This window comes from Natrix helvetica, assembly GCF_964273705.1.
Source record: "Natrix helvetica genome assembly, chromosome: 1".
NCBI lineage: Eukaryota > Metazoa > Chordata > Lepidosauria > Squamata > Natricidae > Natrix > Natrix helvetica.
The window spans coordinates 95,362,238-95,383,539 of NC_138548.1; the positions used below are offsets into that span (position 1 = coordinate 95,362,238).

Genomic DNA, 21,302 nt, shown 5'->3' on the forward strand with positions numbered 1-21,302 from the left:
CAATACAATGTTTCTCAAATAGTTCTGATTTGCAGGTTTTTTTTAATTAAATGCATTTATATTAAATAGCATATCGCGATTCTATTCGTAATATTCATTTTTGACACACTACAAACTTTTGCATCACTGTATGAAAAGGCTTTAGAGCTGCAGCCATTGGGCTAATGATAATAATGGCCCTCATGGTTATTTGAATTTGAGAGCTTTGTATTATAATGCAGAACTGTGGGTATGCCAGTATGCCATTATTGATTTTCTATATGTATTTTTCTTTCTTTTTGCTAAAACTAGCACTAACACTTGCCTTTTAAGGACCAAGTGAGTTTCTGTACTGTACAAAGCAGCTTGAAAAAATCAGGCAGAGGAAGGATCACTGATTAACTAAAACTCAGAAGGAATATGGCAGCACCTTTTCCAACTAGCATTTAAATTAGATTTAATTAAAACTTAATTAAAAGGCATAAGCTTTCATGAGCTGACATTCATTGCATCAGATGAATAAAGTAGCTATAATGATATGGGAATAGATAGGTAGGCGGGCAGGCAAGGCAATCCAGCTTAAAGGTAAAGGTAAAGATTTGCCTCGCACCTATGTGCTAGTCGTTCCCAATTCTAGGGGAACTCTCAGTTTCAAAGCCAAAGAGCCAGAGCTCCCCATGTCATGACTAAAAGCCGAAGGTGCACGGAACGCAGTTACCTTCCCACCAAAGTGGTCCCTATTTTTCTACTTGCATTTTTACATGCTTTCGAACTGCTAGGTTGGCAGAAGCTGGGACAAGTAATGGGAGCTCACTCCGCTACGCAGTGCTAGGGATTCGAATTGCCGAACTGCCGACCTTTCTGATCGACAAGCTCAGCGTCTTAGCCACTGAGCTTGCAATGCAGCTTACAAATGCCTATTTAATTTTTACATATTTATTTTCATCACCTATTAATGATGTGCCTATTCGATATACACTATATTGCCAAAAGTATTCGTTCACCCATTCACATAATCAGATTCAGTTGTGAGCGAATACTTTTGGCAATATTGTGAAGTTCGGCAAAGTAGTAGCTCACTTTTCAGTGTCAAGAGTTGCTGTTTCATTGACTTTCCACAATCTTCTATGCAAGATACTTTTTCATCAAAAGGGAGTGGACCATCTTGGAGGATGTTGAGCACCTCACTTATCATATTGCAGAGATTCTTTGCTCTGGTTATTGAAGTCGAGGCAGTTCCATGTAGCAAAGAGGCACAATTTCACACCACAATAATAAGTACAACCAATTAAATGTGTACCAGAAAAATAATTCATTTTCTGTCCAGGTAACCATATTTGGCACTGTGATTTAAGGAAATTTAATCTATATATCAACATTTGCTAATGCTGTTTCTTTTATTTTAATCATCATGGTAGCTGAAAGCCATTAAGGGGTACTGAGAGAGGGAAAGGGAAAGTTTTGTGAACCTCAAAATAATATGGGTGTTTTATTAAAGTAATAATCCTTTTATTTGGGAAAGTTATAAAACTACACAAGTCTCATTTATGTATATAATTATATACCAGTCTTCTCTTTCTGGGAAAGATGACAGAAAAAATTGTAGTTCCAGACTCATGAATTATTCTGATTCTCTGGCCCTATGGGATTATGCGCTACAATGTGCTCCTTAATTTGTTTTTGTTACCTTGCTAAGTGACCTATTCCCTAAAGTGAATGCAGGGAATGCAAACTTGTGCAATTGCTGTCCAACACTAGGTTCAGTATTGACATGACAACCAAATTTGGATGAAATCTCCCCTGTAAGATTAACTATTGAATAGAATCCCTATTATTGTCACTGTGAATTGCTGCCTGGTCATTCAGACAAGCATTTTCAGGGGGGGGGGGTTGTTGGCACTGGGCCAGTAAAATATGAAATACTACCAACATTTTTGCATAATGAAGGAATGAAATATTAAGAGCTACCAACGCCTGGACTGGTTTGGAAGCTGTTGGCAATCTTCTATCAGCCATTTTTGCAGCCAAAAATCTTTAAACCTGTACATAATTCTGCCAACTAGACTAGACAGACCCATTCTATCACTTACTACTACATTTTCTTGTGACCATTTCTGGGCAGGGTGTATTTTTGCAGAAATGAGAAAATTACACTGTTTGCAACTAGCATTTAACTGAATGGGTTTGCAGCAAAGTTCTGAAATTCAGCTTTACTGTACATGTAGACTTTTTATGTTCTCCTGTGGATGTGGATAATGAATAGAAAGCAAACCGTTTGGGGGTATTTTCAATGGGATTAGCTTTTTCTCCTAATAATGCATCAAATCCAGTGGTGAGATTCAAAAATTTTTCCTACCGGTTCTGTGGGTGTTGCTTTGTGGGCATGGCAGGGGAAGGTTACTACAAAATCCCTATTCCCTCCCCACCCTACTAACCTACTTTCCAGCTCTGTTCTCCTGTTCAGGGCAACAAAAGAAGATCAGTGGGAGGCAGCGGGGGGGGGGGGGGGGGCAGGCTATTTGCCAGTTCTCCGAACTACTCAAAATTTCTGCTACCGGTTCTCCAGAACCTGTCAGAACTGGCTGAATGCAACAAAATCAATAAAATCACCCCTCAAATAACCGCTTTCCAAACTATTTGTTCTCAGATACAATTTAAATTTCTGGTAAAAACTTTATATTACTTGAGTTCAAGGTATATGTACAGTTATAAAGCATTATCCTCCAGTTAATAAACAGGCATGTTGTTACTTGAGGATAGTTCTGCATTCTTATTTTGCTGCGCATGCAAAAGAAGAAGGGGAGAGAAATGAAAGAATATGAAATACAGGAGGCATTTTGTTCCTTAGCTAGAGGTTTTTGCAATGCAGAAGCCCAGCTCTTCCCTTGAGAGCAGTAAAAAAAAATCATTAATGCCTTAATTGAATAGTATAAATGGTCTCTGTTAACCTGTCCATTAACATAATGTTTTTACACCAAATTCCAGGGAAGGAAATGGCTTCTTGCAGTGAATTGATTTATGGAATTTTCCTTAGATTTTTTTTTTTTTTTGGTCTAACAGAGGCTTGAATTATTCAGTTCGTCACATGATGGAGAGAGTTTCCCTCTCTTGGTCACTAGGGAGCAATGGGTCTTCCCCTTCTATCCTACCACATTTATTTTCACTGAGTAACAGAAACATGAAAGGAACACAGATTTTCACTTGCTTTAATTTTTATATCATACATTATAAAATCAGGCAACTAAGTGCTGTACACCAATTTAGATAATCCAGTTTACAAACCAATATACAGGTAGTCCTTGACTTACGACCACAATTGACCCCCAAATTTCTGTTGTTAAGTAAGACATTTGTGAAGTGAGTTTTGCCCCATTTAGCGACTTTTCTTGGCACAATTGTTAAGTGAATCACTGCTGTTAATATGAATCTGGCTTCCCCGTTGATTTTACTTGTCACATGGTCGCAAAAGGTGATCACATGACCCTGGGACACAGCAAAGATCATAAATATGAACCAGTTGCCATGTGTCCGAATTTTGATCACATGATCATGGGGATGCGGCAAAGGTTGTAAGTGTGAAAAACGGTTATAAGTCATATTTTTCACTGCCATTGTAACTGAACAAGTCACTAAATGAACTGTTGGAAGTTGAGCGGTCTGCCTTCTCCCTCCCTCTCATTTTAAGTCACAATAGCCGAAGTCACAGACTCTAAAAAGTCTGTTCCCCCTATCGTAGATCTGTTTTTCATTAGTAATGACAAAATTAGTTTGAAAGTCATGGAAGAGTTCTATTGGACTTCCTTCTGAAATCTAAGCTACTAAAGTTGCCTCCAAATTGTTTGACAGATAAACCCATTTTTCAGTGCTGAGCTGCCTGCCTTTTTAACATTTCTTAGCAAATATGCTTTCAGCAGCAAAGTGAAAATTATATTGAGTGTGGTTAAGACATGGAAACCATGTGCATCCTGAAAGAAGAGCATAGTGAATATGGGATTCTAACAAAACAAGGCAGTCTCTATTGGAAACAATAATAATGGAATCACAGTAATAAACCTTAAGCAATATAAATGTTTGATATGTTTTCCTTCTTCTGATTTCAAGTTTATTGCTCAATGCAGATATCAAGCCAATTCTACACAGTGGCTTTATTTATATCTCCCCACTGATATATGAGTAGGATTATCCCAGTCTCAGAAATTCAGGCTGGGAGCTTCCCCATCATGTACTTTACCCATGAATTCCTCTGCTTTCTTTCCTACATTAAATAGACAAATATATAAGTGCATTAATCTTTTCTGAAGACTGATACACTTTTCTCTATGTATCTATCTAACCATCAGGAAGCAAAAGTATAGAACCTTGTAAATGTTTTATGTTTGTCTTGTCAGAGTTAATCAGACAGTTTAATTCCTATCTGATAACGTTAACAATTTTTAGATATGTACAGGTAATCCTTGCTTACTGGCTGCTTTGTGAAGTGATGGTAATGAAAAAATAATTTTGAGACTAAGATGCATATTTAAGATCTGTACAATCTCTCTCTCTCTCTCTCTCTCTCTCTCTCTCTCTCTCTCTCTCCCTCCCCACCCCTTCCACCCTCCCCACTTCTCCCTGTGTTACTTGTTTGCCACTACAATCAGTTACTACATCTTGTCCTGTGCCTTCTCCCCATCAGAAAGCAGGGATACTGGAAAGGGAGGAATTACAACACACACACCATGGGGAATACGCATCAAAAGGAATGTACCACTACAACTGTTTGCTAATAAGTTTCTCATTGGTTACCATAATTATTTTTAAGTGATTAATTTTAAGTGTTAACTATTGAAATATAGATCTTTCAAGGGATTTCCTATTTTCAAATGAATCCCATAGCATCTCCATATACGGCTGGGAAAACATACCGTATTTTTGGAGTATAAGACACACCTTTTCCCCCAAAAAAAGAGGGTGAAAATTTGGGTGTGACTTATACACTGAATGCAGCATTTTTGGCCTCCCGAAACCCCACCCCATGCATCCAGTTTTTTTGCAAAAATGGACAGCAGAGGGTTTGGGAGGTTTGGGAGGCCTGAAAAGTGCTCCTGGGGGCTGGGGAGGGCGAAAAATGGGGCTGTTTTTGCCCTCCCCAGCCCCCAGGAAGACTCTACAGGCCTTCCACACCCTCTACACACACCCTTTTTTTTTTGGCAAAGTTGGGCCCATGTTCATGAAAAACTAGCTGTTTTTTGCCCTCCCCAGCCCCCAGGAGCACTCTACAGGCCTCTCAAACTCACTGCATGCCCCTTTTTCACAAAAAGAAATGGGGCGTACAGAGGGTTTGGGAGGCCTGCAGAGTGCTCCTGGGGGATGGGGAGGGCAAAAACTTTTTTTTAAAATGTACCTCTTCAAAATCTTGGTGCATCTTATACTCCGGTGCGTCTTATAGTCCAAAGATTATGGTACCTAATATTCTGGATATTTGATGTTACTCATTTGAGAAATACTCAGTTATGTGGCCCAATGAACTAACTGTTGATAACATAGCTTTCTATGTTCCTATGAACATTTTAAATCACAGTTGTGCGTTCCATGTACCAACTCAATAAATGATCAAATGATCAATAACAATTAATAGTTTCAGGTTTGGGTTGAATCTATGGAATTTATTAAGAATTGAGATTTAGCAGTTGAAGAACTTGACCCATTTAAATATGTTGCTGAAATATCTTTATTTTAAGTTTAATGGATGTTTATTTGAGCTATCCTTCAGGTGTGATTCTTCTTCTCTCCTGTTAGAAAAGAGAAAGTGTGCCCATTCTAATGGTTTATTATTGAAATTTTAAATCATTTCTTTTTCTTCCTATTCTTTGCTTTAGGAAACTTTGTAAACTGAAAAATAAGTTGTGAGTTTCTGGATAAATAATCTAATTTGAACTAATTTCCATTGGTACATTGCAGTGTAATAAATATCACAATGATATATTGCAGTGTAATAAATGGATTGACACAACAAACTCTTAACGCAGAAGTCCAAAAGTTTACACAATGAAAATATAAATTTTATAAGCTATTAAATAATTTTATGTAAGAATCATAGTCTGCCTAGTCTGGGAAATAGGCCATTATACTGTCCATGATATCATTAAATTGAGCAACTCTGAAAAGGATTAAGGAAGAGCTGAAGACCAACATCCTGCACTGTATTCTTAGTTAGCCAAAGTGTCAAAGTATTTAGTGTCAAAGTATGATATCATCACTATATTGCCACATCCATAGAATCATATGTTGCTTCTAATTTGCAATCATGAGAGTCAGAAAGCATTCTGTTAAATGTATCCAGAGACCATCAGTTTCTCACTTTTTTTTTTTACATTGATGCCAAAATGACAGTATTGTCAAATATCTGTAATTTATGCACAAGAAAATTTAGGCCAAGTATAAGAAATGGAAAAACATATTTTGTCTCTTTTTAATATCTGTGGCCGGTTGACATTTGCTACTTAATCCTTAAAAACAGAAGTGTGTCTGGTATATTTATAAATAGCTTTCAGTCCATGTCAATAAAGGACTCTCTAATAAGGATTAATACCTACAAAGATATGGAAAATATTTTTTAGAAACTGAAAGAGAAACAGAGATACAGGAAATAAAAGAGCATCTGAAAAGAGAGACAGATTCATGCCCAATGTTCCTTTTCAGCAGTACTGAAATGTGTGTCAATCATTTGTCATAGTAAATGGAAATGTTTGATTCCACCTTGTAGTTCAGGCATAATTGTTGGAAATTCTCCCTTTTCCCCACAATAGCCAATTAATTGCTATTAAAATACCTATTAGTTTTAAAGCTTATTTCGTTTGCTTTTTTTCCAAAGTAATTTTTCTGTATGTGTCTGTAGGGACACAGTTCAGATTAGCTTTTATACAGCCTGTAGGAGAATGTAAAAGTTCTACCTTTAAATGCCAGATGCCAGTGGCCTGTATTACACATGTGCATTGCTACTGTACTTTGCAGTGTCCTGTAATCCCTCACAGAACAGAAAGGGGAATATAGCTGAATCTTTGAATGGTAATTTAAGTGTTTTCATTTAAAACTTTCACATTTGTCTTTGATTTATTTAATTGGTATACCTGGAGCAAAAATACCACCTGTCAAACTTTCTGCCTCTCTATTGCATCTTTCCCCCCACCATGTTTCTTCCAGATGTTCTGTAGTATTGCTGCAGAATTCTCAGCCAGAATAAACAACAATCTTGCTACCTGTGTATTTTGGAAATTAAAATCTCAGAGGGCATGGAGGTGGGGAAGATGGCTGCATTTCATTACATGCACCTCATACATAGCTATTTTTTTAACCTCCTCCTTTAGCCCATTGTAATCAGGTTTTTCAGGGGACGCAGTGGTTCAGTGACTAAGACGCTGAGCTTGTCGATCAGAAAGGTCAGCAGTTCAGCGGTTCAAATCCCTAGCGCCGGGTAATGGAGTGAGCTCCCATTACTTGTCCCATCTTCTGCCAAGCTAGCAGTTTGAAAGCACGTAAAAAATGCAAGTAGAAAAATAGGAACCACCTTTGGTGGGAAGGTAACAGCGTTCTGTGAGCCTTCAGCATTTTGTCATGCTGGCCACATCACTACGGGGACATCTTCAGACAACACTGGCTCTTCAGCTTTGAAACGGAGATGAACACCACCCCCAGAGTATGTTCGAAGGGAACCTTTACCTTTTACCTCATACATAGGTGGGGTTTTTTACCTCCTCCTTTAGCCCACTGTAATCAGGTTTTTATTTCTAATTTCAGTTGCTCTTCTTTTTCCTGAAACATTAGCATATGGTTTACTGTGGCCAAACTAAACACTTTGATGATTGTTATGCTAGTTTATTAACCTGTTTGTCTACTTCACACATAAAATGGAGAAGGGGAATTTCTATGCAAGGAAACTAAATCCTTCTATGATTTGAGGTATTCCATTTCCCCCTCATTAGACACAGAATGGAAGAGGTTGAAGAAGCAACGAAGGGAAAAAGACAGTTTTCATCTCCATTAACCTAATTATGGTCTTAACTCTGAAAATGGATCGATATACAGTATCTCACTCTTCATAAGCCAAGCAAACATGGGAACCACAAATATGTTTTCCTCCACCATGTCTGCTTTGGCATCCGTCTCTCCCCCAAAGGATTTCCACAAAACATGTTCTCTTGTCAAAATCTAACGGACAGCTTAGCAATAAAAGGAACTGGCAAAGAGTACGTAGCTAAATCCCTTGGCTGTCCATTATTACAGAGTGCTTTCTAAAATGGAAAAGAGAAAAATTCCAAGGAAATCACGTCACCTTTTTAAAGATCTGTATGTACACATACTGCACGAGCATACAGATGTAGCATATGTTTCTTCTGGCTCTGGATCATGACATGCTTTATACAACTGCCGTTTTATTATAGATAGCTGCAGTAGTTTCTTGTCTTTCATGATCCAGCAGTAGTTACTTTTTCAATAGGAAAGTACTATCACAGTCATTGCTAAAAGTAAATCTTGGGTATTTTATTGTTCCTGGGAAAGCACACAACTATTCCATCAGATAAATAATCGGGTTTATCCAACAGCCCGGGGAAGGTCGTGAAAACAGTAACAGACCCACATTTTTTTTAACCCTCCCTGCCCCAAAGTGATATTCCGGGAAGAGTGTTTCTAAACCTAGAAGTTCCTGAAAGGATACTTCTAATATTCATGCATGAACCAAGACATTTCCGAAATGAGAATGCTTTGGTATTCCCTGTATAAAGAAGAACAAAAGGCATCTTCTTCCATTGCAATCATTAGTTGAGTTAGGGAATACTTTAGATTGTTTGGGAAAATGCAAGAGTCTTTCAGATTTTGTTTTAAAGTTTGTAATTATTTACAATTTGCAACATTATGCACACAGTTTAAAAACCTGAGAAATTTCCCAAATGTTACTTTTGAAATTTAGCCCTTTTTCTGTATTTTTAGCAATGAGATAAGCTTTTCCTTTTGGCAGATAGAATTCTCCCAGCTGTGTCATTTCATGAGAGGTTGCAAAAAGCTACAACTCCATTGTGAGAGATTCGCTTTTGGAATTCAGTTCTTTTAACTTTGTACGTCTTGATAAGAAACCTTGCAACCTTTGTAGGTATTTGGGAAATAGAACCATAGTCATTTTTTTTAAAAAAAGAGTCGTTGATTTATTTCAAAAGCAACATATGGCCACCTATCCTGGGCAGCTAACAACCACCAAACTAATATAAACAAACTAAACAATACAAGTGTAGGAAGGTATCACCCAGCCCTCTCCCAGAAAAATGAAATATCCTAGGAAATATTGAAAAAGCAGAATATTTCTCTGGATGTGAAAAGAAACATGTTTCAAAAAGACAAGGTAACTCTCCCTGCAGCTTCCTGCCCCCACCTTTTGTCCATGAGCCATTAAAGCCTGAGCCAGTCCCTTTACATAATAAAAGAGTTCTCCCCTTCAGCTCCAGGGGGATGGGATTAAGGCAGGATAATATTGCCTTTTACCAACTCGCCACATGGCATCTGAGAACTCAACCAAACCTGGATTCAAAACATAGCCTAGATAGTTGCCCCTGCATGGCTCCATGGGAGTCTGACAACCAATCAGAACACAAGCTCAGAATCAAAGGCCAGAGAGGGCATAAAACCAGGGACTCAGCTTCTCTTCCTCCCTTCTCTTCTTCTCCACCAACATTGAAGCATGCCATCACCTTTTCTGTTCAGGACTCAAGCCATGTGGTCCTGTCCACCATTAAAACCGTCTTTCCAAGCAGCCTCCATGTCTCCAGTGTCTTTTTCCCCACTTGGAGCTGAACCCAGAAGGACATTTCTTCCAACACAAGCATAAACATCCCAAAATTAAATCCCATCACACTATCCAAAGCACCATAACAACCTCACATTGGCTGCATATATGCTGGTCTCAATTCACATGCTGGCCTACTTTCTGAGTGAAGAACCAGGTCTTCATGGCTTTCTGAGAGGCCAAAAGTATAGGGGCCCTATAAATTTTAGTGGGGAGACTGTTCCACCACAATTCATATGGTTTCTTTCATGTGGACTAGATTCTTCGCACATTAGAATAATTTATCACTGTTGAGGTGCTGCTCTTTTGAAATCAGCTAGTTCTACACAAGAGTTAATATATAGACCTATTTTGTTCAATAATGCCAGTTCTTTTTATGTCTGTTCATCACTAACTTTCAGAACAGGACTTGTTCCATAATAATCATGCAATGTTACTCAGCTGCTTTCAGCCTGCCTTTGTAGTCTTTATTATTTGTAATTGAGTGCTACTAAAGAATTACTATTCTTATTGCATTTATTTTATTAATCTTCCATTACATTTTTAAAGCAGTCCAATTCTATAATGACTATTTCCAAATTCCTGCGAAAAACAACCATTCCAAATGGAAAAATACACAGGACCCGCCAAACACTGTAATCCAAGGCTTGGAGGGAACACAAATTTTTAAGGCTGTTTAAAAGAAGGAGTGCACACTGTCAATCCTGGTCTGGCTGAGATAGAAGGCCTGGCGGTGGATGTCCTCTGAGTTTATCTCCACTAGGTCAATCAGGGCCAGTTCGTCAATGGAGCACATGAATTGCCCAGGGCTCCCCATGGGTGGGGTGGCACGGAAGGCGCTGGGACTGTAGACGGTCTGCTCCTGCAAGTAGCAAATGTCACTGGGACTCTTGAAAGGGTTCTGCACCTGGCCGGGAGTCTCAGTCAGCAGCACTCCCAGGCGTTGCATTCTGACTCGTACGCTCAGCAGCCTCCCCCCACGGCAGGACACCCCCGACCTGAGTTCACACTAGATAAAACTCAATGAGGGAGGTACTGAAGAGGGCAGGTGTTATGACTGAGAAAGCACATTTCTTATGTCCCATTAGATTACTGTTTCTTGAAGAAGACAGGAGCATGTCTACTATTTCTGATTATACTATCTGAGCAGAAACTACATAAATGCTGTGAAGAACTTGACAGGTAATAAGCAATACTCGAATTGCACCCAGAGTCTACTAAAAACCAGTGCAGTTCATGAAGCAAAGGCATTAGGTGAGTACAATATGGAAGGCCCCTAGTTACCTACGCCACTGCATTTTCAAGGGTACCTCCAACTACAGCACATTGCCATAATACAATGTGTGAGTGCTGATCTAAAAAGACTCCTAGTCCAGGTAGCGACATCATTGGCACACAAGATGGACTTAAATGAAAACCTTCATAGCCAAACTGCTACCTTGAGCACTATGAGTCCATGTAGACCCCAAAGTATGCACCAGTTCTGAAGGGGGCAATGCAACCCTGTCAAGTATTAAAGATGAATGATTCCCATCTCTATGGGGTCTAAAACCCAAATAGTACTAGATTTTGTCAAGGATGTGCTTGAACCTTTTCCTTCCAACCATCTCCAGTATTTCTCAAATAGTCTAGAATCAAGATGTACATTTAAGTATCATCCACATATTGATTACATATGACCACAAATCAATGAATGTCCTCACCCAATGATAAACGTTAAACAGAAGACATTAGAGGCTTTGGACTTGATTTCTTCCCTCCTATCAAACCAACTGAACCCAACCATAGAGATAGTAAGTAAAAGACTGGGATGTGTCTCCATTCCTAAATTGTGTAAGTAGACCAGGAGGATACCATGTCCAATGTTGTTGAAAACATCAGATAAATTATTGATGCACTCTTCCTGTTCTGACTCCATCAAAAGCAGTTATTAACAAGACCAACCTGAACTTCTCAGTACTATATCCAAGCCTGAAATCTGCTTGGAAGGGGTTCACATAAATCAGTTTCTACCAGGGTTTTCTTTAATCACAACCTAATCACCTTTTCAACCTTCCCTAAAAGGAAAGTTGGAAATGGGATGAAAATTATCCAGTACAACTTTTGTTTCAGCAAAGCCTCTTGAATGGACTCAATACCCCTTCCTCATGTCACCTTCTGGACAGCCTTAAGCAATCAGGAGGGACATGGTTATAATAAACTTGTAGTCATATTAGCCAATCCAAGGATCCTGTTTACCTCCTGCGGGGGTAACTCAAAAGTTAAAGGCTCAAACTCATCTCAGCTACTCACATAAGACCTTGCTTCAATCATTCATCAGGACTCACAAAATCATAGTTCAGCTCCAAGTCAATCCCCATAACTTTATTTGGCACTATTCTTCACAGTGACTCTGCAGATGGTCCTGTAATTCATTCTTTCCCAGCAGGGTATGGATCATTTTTAAAAAAGGGAACCTGGGCGACTATTTGTGGACATGATAAGAGTAGAAAAATAATGTATTGCTACTCTTATTACCACAATGTGATTGCTCATATGGGATCCTATTTGTGCTCCAATTTGTTCCTCATCTTCCTCCAACAGAGTTCTAGGCACCTCTCCAGGATCAGCAAACAATAAGAGGCCGTAGGGCAGCAATTCAGCCAAAGACCCCTATTACAGACAGTGATCAAAGACTCAGCTAAAATGCTCATCAGATCCTTAGGGTGGGAAAATCCAAGCTTCTTCTGGAAGCCAGCAGGGTTTATAGTCTGTGGTAGATCAATGTAATAGGTCCTATTTTCCTTCTGGATGAGGTAACTCCAGTAGGCTAAAAAACAAATTAAGGAGTTACCTGACCATGGCAAAAGATTAATTGTAACATCCTCAAGAGCCAAATCCACATTGCCCTGAAATAAAAACAGATTTAGTGTATGATCTCTGGTTTATGTCAAGCTTTCAATTATATAGTTGGCTCCATGGTTACCATGGTAGATGTCAACTCATGAGCTAACCCAGATTCAACCTCACCTAGGAGGGGATTGAAGTCCCTAAGAACAAAAAGGCTTGAGGTTTCCATACCAACCTGGGGATGAACTGTACCAGATCAAGCAGGAATATTACCACACAGCAAGGAAGCTAGTATATCAGCAACAAGTCCAAGTGCTCCCTACAACAGAGCTTCAACCAGAGAATCACACATTCAGTGACCTGCAAAACAGCACCGCTAAAGGTTCACGAGACCTCCTTAATAACAACTAACATTCCATCCTCTCCCTGGAAGCACAGCTAGTATTGGATTCAAAACCCAGATGGGCATAACTGTGAGCCGGGCAATCTCCCTCGAAGCTTACCCAGCTCTCATCTGACAATTTTTTTTAAAAAATAAATTAATTAAAAATAAAGATAATTAAAAATAACAAATACATAAATTAAGAAAAAAAAACTCAAAGGGCAGACTTGATGGATCACAATGTCTTTTTCTACTGTCAGTTTTCTATGTTTCTATGTCTCAGGGATGCACATCAGGTCAGTGGCTATTCATCCGCAGTGGAAGGTCTTACTACATAACAACCTGGTTGTCTGAGTAATTCCTTCCATTACCAAATTGTTTCTTTTTTAAAAAATATTGACCTATAATCTATTTTCCTATAACTGGAATATATTATTTTGCCTCCTGTTCTATGGAAAGATGGAAAAGATGTTTTCAATCTTTCTAACAGCATTTTAGGATTTAGAAGTCTCCTCTGGTCAAGTGTACATATTAACAATGACTTCAGTCTCCCTTCATACGCCTAGCTCACTGATTCTTCCCTCTTGATCTTCTCGGAACCAGTCTGTCTGCATTTATAGTATGATACCTAAAACTGAACACAAAACCCAAGTTCCAGTCTGATCAGTATAGAATAAAATGGAATTCTTTATAATAAAATAATTCATAATAATTGATGTATATATTTCTTTTGCAGAGCGCCAGTATTGGGGTTCTGATCTTGAGCTCCCTACTATGGACTTTGAAGAGGTACTGCACAGGGATGAAAGTGCATACAAGTGGTTGGTTACCCTTAAAAAGGTGGGAATTGTGCTTCTAACGGGAGCTGCTATCAAACAGGGAGAAATTCTGAAGCTCGGACAGCGCCTTGGTTTCCTTCGCCTCACGTTTTATGGGTACGTTGTTACATTTTTAAAAATGATGCGGCTTTGTCTGCCATGTCTAAGCATATACTTTTTGGGGTGGGGAAGAATAAATGTATATAAATATTATGTTGCCATTTTCTTCACATTTTTGGTATTGCTAGTACCAGAAAAGATCCTAGTAGAGTTAAAGGCATTTCAATTGGTCCAGAGACAGCTTCAATATTCAGTATTCAGGTATAACACAAACCATGGTTTAACCTTAACAACAGCCAAACAGATAAGAATCCTATATTGCTCTGCATCTTCCAGGACAACTGTTAAGAAAGATTTGGAAATTATTTTTAGGACGTCCATTTTAATTAATGGCAATTTACCAGTTTTGATTGGGGAAAAAAATGACAAATTTGAATTTTTTGGAAACAAGGCAACTTCATATCATGATTTATCTTACCATTGCCATCAGCAGAAGTTTGAGTTAAGCTGTGATTAATCTTTATCAAACATTTTTAATATCCTCACAACCAACCCAAGCAGAAAAGCAGAGAGCAAGACCTTCCTTATCTGGCTATGACTAACATATTTGAGCTGTAGTAATCTAGATAACTAGTAGATAATAGCAAAGCTATGTTTATTTCCATTTATTAATTGGATATTGGTGTATTAAGCCTACAAGCAGGTTTATAGTATATTTTTGTCTTGTTTTAGATGTGAAACAGCAGGAAACTGTTTCTTGGCCCTTTGCCCTTGAAATTTAGCAATATAATTTTGGGAGATCCAGGAAGCATACAAAAAAGATTTTGTCAGTCACATAGAATTTGCAGACTGCTGCACATGATGTAAAGTAAATCATGGTGTTAAAATTTCAGGTGAACCAATTCTTGGCATAGAATAAATGTAAACATTTTAACCCGCAGTGCTATAGTTAACAGTAAAAAGTTTTAGAACCAGTTTCCCACAAATCCCAGAATCTTTGATTCATTTGCCCTGCAAGACTCAGCTAATGAAAGTTATAATTGGAAACATTTTGAGGTCATTAAGTACCATAGATTAGCAAACTGACATTTTCATTTTCCCATTTTGTATCCTGGCTATAATTAAAAACAAATGTACTTTAATTAGGGTAAGGTCTCATTTCTCCCAATATGTGCATATTAGCACACCAGCCAATGGTGAAAAGAGGCCCTGTGGATTATTAATAAAATTTGTATCTCCTTTGAAGGAATTAAATCCATCATTTAAGCTCTCCACCTGCAATAATGGTATTAGACTTCAGAAGTCTAACTTCGTGTAAACTGATTATATATCTCTGTTCAGGGCCATTGATTTCCCAGCCATGGTGTCTTATCGCTACTTCGTTCTTCCTATGTTTCAACTTATTTCTCTTGTTAATCTTAAAGCAGCCTGTAGACATCTGTTCAGAATTTGTTGCTATGGTTAATATGGGTTATGGGAAGCTTCATTTTAAATGCTGATAATATCCTTCAGAAATGTGACTGTTTAATTAGAAGTAGAAACATAATTTCCAGTTTGTTGAGAAATAGGCTTATGCAGGAAAACACTTTTTATCAGTCACAGTCACAAGTATGTTTAACTCTCTCAGCAGAGTCTTGTAGAAATGCCAAGACTATTTTGTGTGACTTTTTTTAAAAAGAATTTTATTGGTTTTTGAACATTTATAGGGAAAGGTAAAAAGGGTACAAAGAAAATTTTGGCAGCTCCCATGCTAGTGGTAGAAATCCCCCCAAATCTCACAATTTTTACAATGTTAAAAACAACGTATAAAACATGAGCATAAACAGAATCTTGTTTTACATTATATCATCCATATATTCAATCATCTCTTTCTTTGTCACTTTCTAGTATATCAAAATTATCATAGTATTTCAAATACATTTATTTTTGTGACATGAGCCTTTTCGATATTGCTCCCTCCTCCCTGTCCCCAGGTGGAGCCACAGCCCCCCCTCCTCTTTCATATCTTGCAGCTTACTACCTTTTTCACCACCTCCCCTATTTTCGTCCTCTAGGAGAGAACTATGTTTTTTAATGAAGGCTTCAGCCTCCTCCACTGTATTAATTCTGATTCTGTTTCCCTCCCAAAAAATCAACATTCCCTCTGGCAATAACCATCTAAACCAAACTCCTTTATTGTATAATTTCTTTGACAAGGAGGAATAATTCCACTTTTTTCCCCTTATTTTTTTCGGAATTTGCTTTAGAATGGTGATTTCTTTATCTTTATATTTTAATGGTCCCTCCCTTTGGGCCCCTAGCACTTCATCCCTCGTGGTCCCTGCAGATGGGAAAAACTCACCAGGTTGGGGAGATGTTTGCTTTGCTGACCCAGGAAGAGACATACATACATACATACATACATACATACATACATACATACATACATACATACGTAATTATGCATGTACCCACATATATTATATGACATGGAAAAACAACACAGTCTAGTTCAGGTGTATACATGTACATGGCGAGAGAAACAAATCTTGCAGGTTTTCCAGACTGATACCATAGGGAACAAAGCTGCTACAGAATCTGAAAGTCCTGCTAGAAATACTTCAAAACCTCCCCCAGAGGGGAGCAACAGAAACAGACTGTAAAGTGGGTGTGTGGGATCTCTAACAATGCTTTGAGGTCTAAGCACATAGCACTTGTAAGCACCGTCCTGAATAATGGGAAGCGAGCTTCCTATAATCTTCTCTGCTGTCCTTACCACTCTCTGAATGGGCTTTCTATCTGAGGCACTGCTACCACCAAACCAAATAGTGATGCAATTTGTTAAAACACTCTCAATTGTGCCTCTGTAAAAGTGGCCAAGACTGAAAGATGTGCTCTCCAGGAAATGAAGATACTGGTTTGCACGTTTTCACTAAGGATGATGTGTGGAAAGACCAATTCCCACCAAATGCACTTCCTTATTCTTGCGTAAAATGGCAAAGCAAAAGGTAGCCCACTGCTGTTCATGGGGTCAAGACCAACCAGTGTGTACCTTAGTCCTCTGCCTATAGGTCACAAGGATGACAGCACCTGGTTGTCTTGCCAATGGCCTTTCCCCAGTGACAGTTCCCATGGAACTACTCTAGGCCACCCCTTAATGCTAGTGGGCAAAGCTGCAATGAAAAACACTCTCAAAAGTAGAGAATAAGTCAGTATGTTCCAGCAGAAAATCATTGGCACTGGATGTGCCATGTCTACTAACTTTAAAAAGAACATATCAAGCTAGACAAATAAACCTAGCACAGGGAGGGAGGAAAAGGAAGGAAGGATCATTTTTACTGTATCGTTCCTTGCATTTAGAGAAAAATATACTATTTATTTTATAATTCTATCCAGTATGTCTATCTGTCTCATTCATACAACGCCCTCCCCCCCCACACAGAGAGAGATAGAGGGAGGAAAAAAAACAATTACAACATAGTTTAACTGCTTAATTGACTATAACCAACTAAGTTAAGCTATATTGAAATTCCCACAAAAGAGCAAGTTAATATTTGTTCAATAGAAAAGTTTGTTGCGAGTTAAAAATAGCAAAGCAGTGGTTTGGAAAAATCATCTCTGCCAGTTGACTGTAATGGATAGTGAATATGTGATGAATTAAGCAGGAAATGTTTGGCAGAGGATTAGCCAAGAGGGTGGGGAAGACAAGAGGAGCAAAATGCACTGAATGAAGTCTGTGTGCAACAGCATAAAATAGAGTGATGTTAAAAGGGCTAAAATTTAAAGTTTCAGGAAGGGGGATGAAGTTTTTTTAGACATTCCAGAAAATTATATCTTACATCTCGTCAGGTAGAATTGAAGTTTCAGTTGTATAGTAATTACACAAGTTAATTTCCTTTAGGAAGAGGAAGTTGCTGAGAACTTTTTAATATTTGTGTACCATGACAATGTTGTAAGCCTCTAAAAATTGCATACAAACACCATGCTGTAATTTAGTGTCTCTCATACCATCTTCAGTATGATGAGGTTCGATATTTGGACCATGGACGACTTTCTGTACTAAATCCTGTCCAACCTTGAGTCATTATTCTGTTATGGATAAAGGTTAGTTGAAGATTGCATGCTTGTATAGTTTTTAACTGTGGCATATTGACTGAAACCTTTTTAGATCTAAAAGATATTTCTCTGGTTTTAGTTATGCTACAATACATGACTATCTGCGTAAGGTACATTAGGCGCTGGATCTATCTGATGCCCTGTCCAAAATGTTTGTATTTGTTCAGTTTGAAAATCAAGGCAATTGCTTCACCAGATTTCATATTTTAATTTGCATATGGCTCAAGAGTTTTTCAGCCCGCCCTGAGATACGAGTGATAATAAAGAACAAGCTGTTTCAAGCAGTTTGTTTCTATGTTGGATCAAAGCAAAGCATTCAGGTGAAAATGGAGTAGAAAATGGAATACTGTGTCTGGTTAATATTAAACCATGATACGGCTTTCTAAAACTTTTCTGACTTAATTACAGCTTTTTTGCAGTCTGAGAAAGATGAGTAAAGGAAGCAAAAGAAGCTCCTCTCAAATTCTTTCCCTTCTCTCCTCTTATTTACTTACTGAAAAATTTAACAGAGTTGAAAGGGACCTTGTAGGTCATCTAGCCAACACCCCGCCTCCCTGCCCAAGCAGGAGACACTACACCATTTCTGACAGATGGCAGTCCAGTCTCTTCTTGAAAGCTTCCAGTGATGAAGTTCCCACAACTTCTGAAGACAAGCTGTTCCATTGGTTGATTGCTCTTACTGTCAGAAAGTTCCTCCTTATTTCTAGGTTGAATCTCTCCCTTGTTCAGTTTCTGTCCATTATTCCTTGTCTGGCCTTCGGGTGCTTTGGAAAATAGGTTAATCACTGCCATGTTTATACAGCGGCTTTATTATGTTGTTTTTGCTCCTGGGTCCTTCAAAGAATTTGTAGCTCACTCACGCCGCATTTTATTTTACCTGTCTCAGATCACTGAGATTTGAGCCATCAGTGTAACCTCCAACTGATCCATTGGAGAATGCAAATAAGATAGCTCCCTAATACCCATTCTGTAATTCTGTTGTACCATAAATCTCTCTATGCAACATGGCTTGTGTCCTTTGTTCATGATTTCTGAACACATGTCTCTGTTGGCTGGCAGACATGTGTTGCTATTGAGAAGAAGCTCAATGGCTGCAACATGCAATTCTATTGCTTTTAAAAATGTCTTGCGAACACTGAAGGTGAAATCGTCGCATTCTACCTTTGGTGTGATTTTGTATCTGTGTGCATGAGTCAAGATGCAGGCAATCGTGTTCTCATTCTTTCCCTTGATTGGACTTTCAGGGGAATCATTCCAAAAAGGATGATTGTGGAAGACACACTTGATGTATATGACTACAGTAGTACCCGTTACACATCAATGCTTTGAGATTACAGCATTTCAGATGTGAAAAGTTTCATACTTACTTTATCTGAAATTTCAGAAATTTTGTTTTGTGAAGAAGAAGAAGAAGATGGCTAGTTTTAAGGGGGGGAGACACAAGCACTTATCAATGTGTACAAAATCTTTTGTGTATCTAGTTGAGCACAATATTTTGTTGTATTCAAAACTAATTTCTTCAGTATATGAGGATGTTTTTTAATGATCAGAATCCTTTTTACATCCAAATATTAATTACTAAGCCAGAAAGATTCTAGTTGTTAATGTATTTCTTTAAATAAGGATGGATTATGAATTTAATAGATTTTTAAATAATCTTTTTAGAAGGAATTTATTTATCTTTGAAACAAATTTAAACAATTATGCCATGTTTAGTTTATAGCTGTCATCTGAGTAACATTCATATCTAAAAGAGAGACAAATACTATAGAAATTTAAGAAGCATTTGAATAAGACAAATGTAAAATATTTTCAAGTAATAAACTAATAGATGACCCTATAAATGAAAGGGTCAGAAATTAATCAATGCAAACATATTTGCATTATAATTACTATGAATGTCATTGATCATTGTAGCCTACTAAATCAAAATCCATCCTTAATTTAAACTTCGATCAGTAAATTGACTGAGCTTACCTTGTTGTACAAACTGATTCATGGCTTAACATGGCATGTAAAACCAGTGAATTGTCCTAATTCAATAAAGAATTATTACAGAATTATGGAATAATGTACAGTATGAACTTTATATATCTGTAAGCCGTTGCTAGTGAAGGCCCTGGCAGGGCAAAGAGATTGCTGAAGCAAATTACCTCTTCCTGAGATGATTTTCTCTGCAGTGGAGCACTTCCCTAAAGAGACCTTTTCCAAGTTAGCAAGCTTGGGAAATGATTTTTTTAATTATCATTTATTACCATTGTATTTACAAATGGTTGCTAAATAATCCCTAAACTAGGAGTAGATTTACTTCAAATTCATATTGTCAGCCTCTCTCAAAGTATACAGCCTTTCTCGTTCCTTTGCCAACCCAGAGCCAGTTTGTTCTGGCCATTTTCCTCACTTATATATAGGATTCACATGAAGACAACGGGATGTTGTGAGATTCCTAGCACCTTCCACAGCATGATGTGGCTGACACAATCAAGGACCTTTCTTATAATCAGAGCAATACATATGCTAACATATTTTGGGGGGTCTTCCTTGACTTTGCAATTATATAACATGCATCAGCTGTAATATCTCTTGTTCTAACCCTTTCCTAAACAATTAACTGGCAATGCTTTGTATCACTAATGACTCTGTTTGTTTTTTCTTTTCTGAACACTGAAGGAGATTCCAACCTCCAATTGGCATGCTAAAGGATGCCAATGGACAGATAATAACCCTTTCTACATAGAGCTATAATCTGTATTGGATGATCCTAAGCATTATTTTGCTAGCATGTGACATTAAGTAGTTTGCACACTCTGTTACATCACATTACTATATTCCAGTATGTAGATTGACATCTTCCAATCTATACCATTCTATAAATTTATTTGGCATATCATCATAAAATATTTATTGATTTTTTTATTTTAATTTTTTGGATAGTTGTTATATTTTTGTGGCCTGTAGCCTTCTGATTTGGTAATGACTGGATGTAATGACTGGTTTGGTCTTCTAGTATTAGAATTTCTTGTAAAGAGGAAGTATTTTCTAAAGTATGCTGGATATTGAGAAATGTACAAGTATTTCAGTATATTTCTTTCATCTTTTGGGATTTTCTTGGAATTGGTTATTATCTGTCCATTGGCATCCTTTAGCATGCCAATTCGAAATTGGAATCTGCTTCAAGTGTTCAATAAAGAAAAACAAATAAACTGTTATAGTCATTAGCGATGCAAAGCATTGCCAGTTAATTGTTTACATGGATGAATACAAATAAGAGCTTATGGGATATTATTTTTCGGAAAAGGGAATTTCAGATCTGAACATTCCTTTC

At 37.8% G+C, this 21,302-nt stretch overlaps 1 protein-coding gene across 2 annotated transcripts in view; it reads left to right on the forward strand.

Moving 5' to 3' along the window:
• The window catches only part of BBOX1 (gamma-butyrobetaine hydroxylase 1), a 39,238-nt gene that overhangs the window by 11,720 nt on the left and 6,216 nt on the right, over positions 1–21,302 (forward strand). For both annotated transcript variants that reach the window (XM_081938334.1, XM_081938335.1), the window contains exon 5: positions 13,741–13,939. In XM_081938334.1, the coding sequence (XP_081794460.1) occupies positions 13,741–13,939 (199 nt within the window). The remainder of the gene's footprint in view (positions 1–13,740; positions 13,940–21,302) is intronic.